Here is a 9,518-nt window from a genome sequence, read left to right on the forward strand (position 1 = left end):
AAAGAAAGAAAGATAACAAATGCAATAACAAAGCATGAATGACTCTAAGAGATTCTCTTGCATTAAATACAAGAAAGATAACTAATGCAATAATAAAGCATGAAAGAATCTAAGAGATTCTCTTGCATTGAAGATAACAAATGCAATAACAAAGCATGAAAGAATCTAAGAGATTCTCTTGTATTGAAGATAACAAATGCAATAGCAAGCATGAAAGAATTTAACAGATTCTCTTGTATTGAATGCAAGAAAGATAACAAATGTAATAAAAAAACACGGTGAACTTTGAACTAATTCGTTAATCTTTCCTACTGTTGGGTTTGAAAAGATGAACACCAGATATATCACAGACGCTCTCTGCTAAAAGATCACATCAAGACATTCTCTTGCATTGAATACATGAAAAATAACAGAAATAAAGACATCATATGAAAAAACAAAACATGAATAACAAATGAAAGAATCTATTAAGGCATCTCTTGCATTGAATAATAACAAAACCCAGCAAGCCTTGGAGTACGCAAATCAAATCAAATTATGAATTGAAACCAACCAGTCTGCAAAAAAGCTATCTTGGTCTGAAAATGATATACATATTCGTTGCTTAGGAAAAAAATAATCTTATAACAAGTGTTCAATGAGAGGATTCCAAAACTTGCATGAATGCTGTGAAAGACAGCATACATGCAACATTTGCGCTGAGTCAGTTGCTTTCTTTCTTGAGTATCTCTGCAAAACACCATTTTCTGGTGTTTAGGCAAGGATTCACATTCAACAAGAACTTATAGCTCTCTAAATTCAATAACACAGCTAGATTTCATAAAATATATATATGACTTCAATCTTATTATCAATATTATTGGTTAGTTCATCTAATGGCCTTAAATACATGAGGATTACTAGGATGGATATAGTGATGTGATGTGAAGGTTGAATTCAGCAGCCTGCATCCAACTAACTAATGAGAGCCAGAGTTGTAGGTAATCTTTGAAATTGTTGAAGATGGTAGCATTAGGTAATTGAAATGTAATGACAAGAAACCAGAGAGAGCACTGGATCTGGAAAAGGATGCTGGTCAATCAAATCAAATCAATGCCAAGATGAGACTGAGAAAAGAGGAGCATTCTGCCATCCTAGAAAGAAGCAATTGTTGAGAGCTTCCAAATAATATCCTTCAGAAGGGTAATGGAGTCTGAGAAGAAGCCTGGCCTGTGAGACAGCAAATTCACTGAGAGGAATACTGTTAAAGCCACAATCATTCATGACCTCAGCCCACCGCTCAAATCTCTGGTGCCTAGTATCATTACAAACAGTATTAACGATCTCCCTTCCCAGCCAGATTTCCTCTACACTGAGCCGCTCTCTACTGTTAGGAGGCAAAGTCGCCTCAAGAGACTCGAAAATGGAAGAATAATGACCAAACATTGCGGGGAAACGGTGCACAAAATCCGCCTGGTTGCCGTCCATTTCCTTCTCTGCAACAGTCACAACTTTCGGTTCCAAGCCCTTGATTTGAAGCAGCAAGGACCTCAATCGGTGATGCACATTGTCGTCTAACAATCTGTGTAAATAGAAGGCACAATTCACGGCTAGGGCTTCGCCGGGGGCAGAAATTACGTTGCCGGTAAATTGTTCCGTAAATGGAAGCGAGACGAACTCGAAAGGGAGACCTAGGGTTTGTGCAAATCGGTGCAGGCGCCGTCCGGTCCTGTTCAAGCTCTGCAATTCGGACCCCGCGGCGGTGATCTTCATCAGGCTTGGCGGCCCGCGGGGCCGCTCCGCTAAAGCCTGCATAAACGGCGGCCACTGGACTCCCTGCATAATATTTAGGTCAACAATATGAATCGAACCTTCGTGGTCATTAATGGCTTCCAGGATGGCCTGATTCGCCGTCAGGTGAGCGAAACGGACGAAAGGCGTGACCTGATTTAGGGCAAGGTACGCCGTCTCCAAATCCGCGGCCGATTCGGCAGATTCACCGAAAATGGAAGGGATTTGAATTCTTGAACAGAGCGCGCGGACGAACTCGCACGCCAGGCGCTCTGTAGCGTCGCCGCGGTTGCACGAGCGCGCGGAAAGAAGCTCCACAAGTCGCCCTGCGCGGTTCCGGTCGCCTTGCGCGACGGCTTCACAGGCTTCCATCAAAAGCTCGGAAATCGACGCCAATGGCGGCGGCGGCGGCAAAGGTCCAGGCTCTGTTCTTGATCCGCTTTCAAAGACATTTCCAGAAGGCTGCTCTTGATCCTCTTCTTCCTCGTGAGAATCAGAAGAAGCCAGCATTTCATTGAAAGATGCGGTCGAGCAGCAGAGCAGGTTGAAGAAGCTGTAACCACCGCTCTTCTTCTCAATTTCCTCCTGATCTTCTTGATTTTGCTGCGTCCTCTGCTGGCTTTGCATTTGCACCTGTGCTCGAGTTCGAGTCTCCGCAATGGAGCCACCAGACTGCTGGAGCCCTTAGTTATAATAATAACGCTATACGCTTTGACAACTGAGGACAACATGATCTGAGATCAACAGCCCTGCCCGCCTCTGCCTGCCTGCCCTGCCAATCTCCAGTACTACTGCTTGCAAACCCCAAGAAGCAATCAGCGATCAGAAATAAAATAAAAATTGATAATAATAACATCAAACACTGCACTTTCTCAGAAGAAGATCCTGATCCGGCTTTGTTGTTTCTTCATCTTCTTCTTCTACTCCCCGCCTTTTTTATTATCGCAAGGACGGCCGTGCTGTCGATCCCCAGAAATATTCCTTCACCTCACGCAATCACCCCATGCTTATCCAGGCTTTGAAAGAAAATCCGGGCAGAAATAGTATGCGTACCGCTAGTTACCACAAAAAATCTGTGCAAAGACACCATCAATTTCGCCCTAAGAACACTGTAACCCTTGTCGCATTTGTTCAGCACAATTTGTGGCACCAATCTTTTCGGGATGACTTCCTGTCAGCGCTAAGTTGCAGCACAAACGCAACCCCTGGCCCATCTGTACTACACGCCCATTCCATGGCATTCATACATATTCATTTAGTATATCCTCTGACCGTGAGCCACACGCCATGTAAATATGTACATACACAATGTACATATACCGAAATAAACATAATACATATGCCCTAGCCTATAGCCCCTTGCCCGTTCTCGCTTCTCCCTTCAATTCCAGCTGTGGTTTCCGATCCATTCTCTCAGCATCTTGTACAGCAGTTTGCCAAACAAGTAGAATATAAATCATTCTGATCGACAAGTCAGGGGATTTGGTTGCACAGGAATATTAACTGTACCCTGAAATTCCTGTTCCTCCACCTGCAAAAACAAAATTCCACCACCGAATTGTCCAAATCGAAACGTTATGTCTGAATCTCCCTTGCTTGTGTGAATCTCAATACACTCCAGCTCTCCTTCTTCCACAATTTATTTCTGATTTGACAACCAGCTATCAGATTTCTTCGCTCATCTACTCGCAAAAAAAGAAAAAATGGCAACAACAAATCATTCTGATTTTATTTCTTGTGCTTAGCCACCCGATTGACAAGATTTTTATACCTTAATCCGTGGCCCGATTTGTTGATGGATTTCTACACCGACAAGCTGTTTTGTAATCCTCCATTGATGCCTTGCTTGTGTCTGTTGCCCTCTGCCTGAAAAGCAAAACATGGTGGAGAAAGAGTGTGATGGAGAGAAAGGGAAAACCAAAGTGGAGGTCAGTCATGCGTGCATCCAAAGGAAGAATCCACAGAGCAATTAAAATAAGAGAATAAAACACAAATTCCAAATCATTTAGATGGACGTTGCACTTCATGTGGGGGCGCCACCTTCTCCCATCAACTCCACATCTCCATACTTATGCCCCTTGCTCCATTAACAAATCAATAACCCACTAACTACCAATATATTTATTGTGCATTTGCAACTAACTCTCCCCATCTTAGATGTGGAATGGGGCAAAATGGGTAGCTTGGACACTATTCAAAGAAGATTGCGAAGATAGGACTTGTGAGATAGGTAGATGAATAGTTCTCAGAGAAGATTACTTACGACAACAAAAAGACTTGAACAAGTTTGATGGATATTCATAGTTAGTTCAACTTTGTTGTCTCTCATCAACTACACATCTCCATAGTTATCTCCTTCCTCCATTAACAAATGAATAAATCACTAACTACCAATATATTAATTGTGCATTTGGCAACTAACTCTCTCCATCTTAGATGTGAAACGGGTAGATTGGATAGTACTAAAGAAGATTGTGAAGATAAGACTTGTGAAATAGGTAGATGAATAGTACTTAGAGAAGATTGTGACAAAAAGGCTTGAATAACTTTGATGGATATCCATAGCTAGTTCAACTTCGTTGTCTCTCATCAATTACACATCTCCACAGTTATCTCCTTCCTCCATTAACAAATCAATCATCCACTAACTACCAATATATTAATTGTGCATTTGGCAACTAGCTCTCCCCATCTTAGATGTGAAACGGGTAGATTGGGCAATACTAAAGAAGATTGCAAAGTAGGACTTGTGAAATAGGTAGATGAATAGTACTCAAAGAAGATTGCGAAAAAAAGACATGCACAACTTTGATGGATTTCTAGACAGCTAGTTCAACTTTGTTATCTCTCATCAACTACACATCTCAATGGTTCTCTCCCTCCATTAAAAAATCACCCACAAGTAGATGAACAATATCCAAAGAAGATTGTGAAGAAAGGGCCTTTAGGTTTTGGCCCAAGAGGGTTGTCAAAATTAATGGATATTCATAATCTGTTGGAGATTGCAAAATTGAATTAATGAGTACTAGCTCTAACTAGCTATCACCATCTAGATGTGAAATAGGTAGACTAAGCAAAATTGAATTAATGAGTACTAGCTCTAACTAGCTATCACCATCTAGATGTGAAATAGGTAGACTAACAATAGACAAAGAAAAATGGAAAGAAAAGACTCTCACATTTTCCAACAAGGGGGTGGAGGAAACTAGAAGGTGTCAACTACATCAATGAGTGCAAAATGTGTGAATATATGTGTATATGACTAAAATGTGCATAGTTTAATGTAAAATAGGTAGATCTAGGCAATACCCAAAGAATATTGTGAAGAAAGGATTTTCACTTTTTGTAGCAAGGTGGTGGTGGACACTAAATGGCATTGCATCAATAATTGTGTAGCATATGAAGATATTTGTACAGTTTGATCTAAAAGAGGTACATGGATAGTCCCCAAAGAAGATTGGAATGAAAGGACTTGTATTTTTTGCAACAAATGGGTGGTCGAAATCGAATTGTATTGCATCAAGAAGTTGCAACTTGTGAAGATATCTATAGTAAGTTTGATAATAGCTTAAAGATGGACAATTTGACTAAGTGAGAACTAGCTTTGACTAGATGAATGGTACCAAAAGTTGATTGCCCAAAGAGATGACTTCAAGACTTTTCATAGTAAGGGTTGGTAATGGCATTGTATCAAGGAATATGTAATGTTTGAAGACATTTGTAGTTTGTTCATTAATGACTTAAAAGTGGACAATTTGAATGAGTTGTGAAGATATTTGTAGTTAGTTTGATAATGACTTAAAGGTCAACTATACTAGGTCTAACTAGTTCTCACCATTTGAGATGTGAAATGAGTAGATGGACGATACTCAGAAGATTGGACGTGCACTTTTGGAGCAAGAGGATGGTGGAAAGTTAATGACATTCAATTAAAGAAGTGTGCAACATGTGAAGAGATATATTGTCAAATTCATTGCAACTTATAAATGGATAGTTTGAATGAACAAGGACTAGCTCTAACCTATCTGATCATGTGGGATGCCAAATAGGTAGACGAGGAGTGCCCAAAGAAGATTAAGGACTAGTAGCTCTCACTATTTGATATGTGAAACATGTAGGTGGATGATAATCAAAGAAGATTAACAAGAAGTGACTTGCATTTTTTAAACAATGGGGTGATGAGATTGAGTTGCATTGCATCAAAAAATATCAAGTACGAGAAGATATTCATAGTCAGTTTGATAGACAACTTAACAACAGATAATTTGAACTTAATGAGAAGCAAATATTTACAAAAAGACGAATCTAAATTGATCCCTTAGATACTCGTAGTCAGTTTGATAGACAACTTAACAACAGATAATTTGAACTCTCTGAGAAGCAAATATTTACAAAAGAGACGAATCTAAATTGATTCCTTAGACCACTTTATTTTATATACGCCATCATTAGAATTCTTTCATTATTCAGTCAATTCAATATGCTCAAAACTCTAATCACCAATCATCACAGATAACAACTTGCAACCTAAAATAGAAGACTCTTAGGCACTCCCTCCCTCACTCACTCCACCAAAAGGATCCAAATAAAGAAGATGCATTGACCATGTAAAGCATCTTCAATCCTCCAACGAACTCAATCTTAGAAACCCACAAAATAATCTTGCAACACAATACTAACGTCATTACTTTACAATAGTATTATCATACCTACTACTTAAAAAAATGATATGCTTCTCCTACTCTGGATGGCAATAATGATTCTTATTAAAACCAAAGGCCCCACGTTTTCTTCTTTCCTCCTTTCGGGATCTTGTCTTCCCTTCTTTCTGATTTTATTCCTTAAAGATTTATATTTAATGATAAGGTTTAGTAGAAATGTCGGAAGATTCTTTCTTGTCAAGTAACCACACCAATTCAATTTTTAATTTTTCTCATCCATCACTAACAACCACCATGGATTATATGCAAAGTTATTGAATAATATTTTAGTCCACACCTTTTTCATCATCATCATACAATAACTATCATTTTAATCATTTCTCCTTTCTTTACACTCTTACTCTATGATTTGATTATTAACTCCATCAAAGATTCTTCACTCCCAATATTTTGTTACAACTTTGTATGGATATGAATTGTGGGATGTATTTAAAGCATCCAATGATTAATCTTATCAATCAATGAAGAATGATTTAACCCTATTGGCCCCTTCTTTGATTGCAATCTTCTCCTTGAATTTTGCTTTGTTGAAAACAATTATTTTATATGAATGTGTACATTCATAAAAGTCACAGACAAAACTTTTTTAAGGTCTTCTTATCAAGTCAATTTGGTAAGAAAATGTAGAGGAAAGAGATACGGTGGTAAGATATGATGTGATTGGGTGCAACAAACTTGAGATTTAATAAAACAATAAATGATAAAGAAAGGAATTATCCATCCAATTCCACTTTTTTTTATAAAGTACCTGAGCGTGCACAAATTTTTGTATGAAAGCTTTTTCATTAAACTAATGTTTACATACATCGTCATGCAAGCAATATCATTTGATATAAAATAAAAACAAAATATTTAACCAAACTACCAAAACCAAGATGCTAAAATTGACACTATGAATAAATTAATTTTTGAATGGAGGCTCGTCATTTTTTAGTCAACTTGAATGGTTCAATGTTTTTTTTTTAATCAAAGATTAAGTTTCATTTAAGTGCAAACATTATGATCTATTTTTTGTGGCTCGTGATTTGTTGATGACATTGAGTGGTTCAATTTTGTTTTTCATATTTTTTTATTATATATAATGTTTTGATTTATCATATATATGTTCTAAAAATTTATTTATGGTATAAATAAAATATAATAGATAAATTAGTTGACATTGTTTTATAGTTTGTTGTGGCAATATTGTTCCATTGGAATGCTATTGTTTAATGTCTAAATTGGGATGAGACATTCCAATAATAGAACAAAAAATTAAACAACGTTTAATATGAATTATGACTATTCTAAAAGCTTAGACACCTTCAAATTTATAAAATACCTATAAATTGATAATAACAAATTACTTAAAAAGAGCTCTCTACAAAAGGTGGCTTGTCATTTGTTTTTTATCAGGAGAATAGGTTTTGAATGGACCCTGAAACCCATATGTAGAGCAATTGCAAAGTTGCACAACTTGCAAACTAAATTGAAAGTTTTGTAGTAAGCTCTATAAAAAAGAAATAAGACATAAACACAATAGTACACAAACAAAACAAGGGGATCCCGACATCTCATCACCCCCACACACATAGGCTAGTGGTCATTAGGACTAAACTAACGATAACCTGACCACCCAACAAAATTAGAGAGACAATAGAATTATGACTTCTGGGCCTTAGCCCCCAACTTATGGGGTGTTAGAAGAAGATTTAGATGGAAACTTATTTGAATCACTAGTAAATCTGGCCTTATTTTTTGACGCACGTTCACCGAAATTGCAACTCGAAAACATCGAAAACTACTATTGCTAAACTGGAGTCAAAATTTTGACGCACAAGACGAATGCCAATGTATTGACAACAAAATTCATCAAAAATTATTGCCATCATTATCACATGGCGACATTAGTCAACTAGTTCGAAACGTTAAAATATCAATGACTATGAGAGATGGTTCGATGAGTATTGCACATCATTGATGATAGGATTTGTCGAACTATTGACAACTACAAGAGATGATTCGACAAGTTTGTCATATTCTTGACAACAGAATGTGTTGAAATAACAATGACTTGTAGAGATGTTTTGATAGGTTGCTTATACCATCAATAGTAGTAAGCGTTAAAATATCGACACTAGTCAAAGTTTTTAATAAAAATAATCTTACCCTTTAACTCTAATTGAATTGATTGTTGTTGACAAGCCATATCTTTGAATGAGAAACTAGAGTCATAGTTTTGTGCTCAAGGGCCAATTTTATGATTGCAATTTCCAAGTCCAATAGTGGCGAGTTTTGAACACATTTTCAATGTAGCATGTCAATCATCAATATATGTGAATAATGTACATGGAAATGATTAATGAAATTTGCTTTCTAGGTTTATCTTAATGTTTTTAGAAATAAAAATTAAAAATTAGATTTTGTTGGATTGAATTTTGATATTCTTTTATTTTTATGATTTTTTCATTTAAAATTTTTATTTTGGGCTCAAATCACTGAATTGGGAAATGATTGTTTTTCCTGTAAATTTATGTATACATGCGCAACTCAAAATTAAAAAATTAGATTTTTTGGGTTGATTTTCCAATTTAAAAAAAAAAAAAAAAAATTTCATTTAAAATATCATTTTGGACACAAATAATCAAACTAAAAAATGAAATATTTTTTTTAGGTTGATATGGATATGCAAAGATTAGAGAAATTTTATTTTTTCTGATCAAATTTTCATTTTTAGTAATTTTTAAAATGATTTTTCATTAAAAAAAATCATTTATCACCCAAATCATGGAACTTTGATCTAGACATTTTATTATAGATTTGCAATGGTTTCAGGAGCTTTGAGTAAAAATTTCATAATTTTCTTATCAAAATTCTATTTTTCATACTTTTTTAATATTTTTCATTAAAAAAATTCATTTATCACCCAAATCATAGAATTTTGATCTAGAAATTTTATTGAATATTTGGGAAGCTTTCAAGAGCTTCCAATAAATATTTCATATTTTTTTGATCAAACATATATTTTTTAATAATTTTTTATGATGT

The 9,518-nt window shown here is 36.0% G+C and overlaps 1 protein-coding gene across 1 annotated transcript; it reads right to left on the reverse strand.

Annotated features, from left to right (window-relative positions):
- Positions 1-517: 517 nt before the first annotated feature.
- LAS (GRAS family transcription factor) lies at positions 518-3,728 on the reverse strand. The gene is made up of 2 exons (XM_089790221.1): positions 3,542-3,728; positions 518-3,415 (listed from the first exon to the last, which is right to left on the reverse strand). The coding sequence occupies exon 2, from the start codon at positions 2,395-2,397 to the stop codon at positions 1,090-1,092; it is 1,308 nt and encodes a 435-aa protein (XP_089646347.1). The 5' UTR covers positions 2,398-3,415; positions 3,542-3,728; the 3' UTR covers positions 518-1,089.
- Between the last annotated feature and the right edge of the window lie 5,790 nt (positions 3,729-9,518).

Source organism: Cupressus sempervirens, chromosome 1, assembly GCF_028749045.1.
Source record: "Cupressus sempervirens isolate cs-2001-9-10 chromosome 1, ASM2874904v1, whole genome shotgun sequence".
Classification (NCBI taxonomy): domain Eukaryota; kingdom Viridiplantae; phylum Streptophyta; class Pinopsida; order Cupressales; family Cupressaceae; genus Cupressus; species Cupressus sempervirens.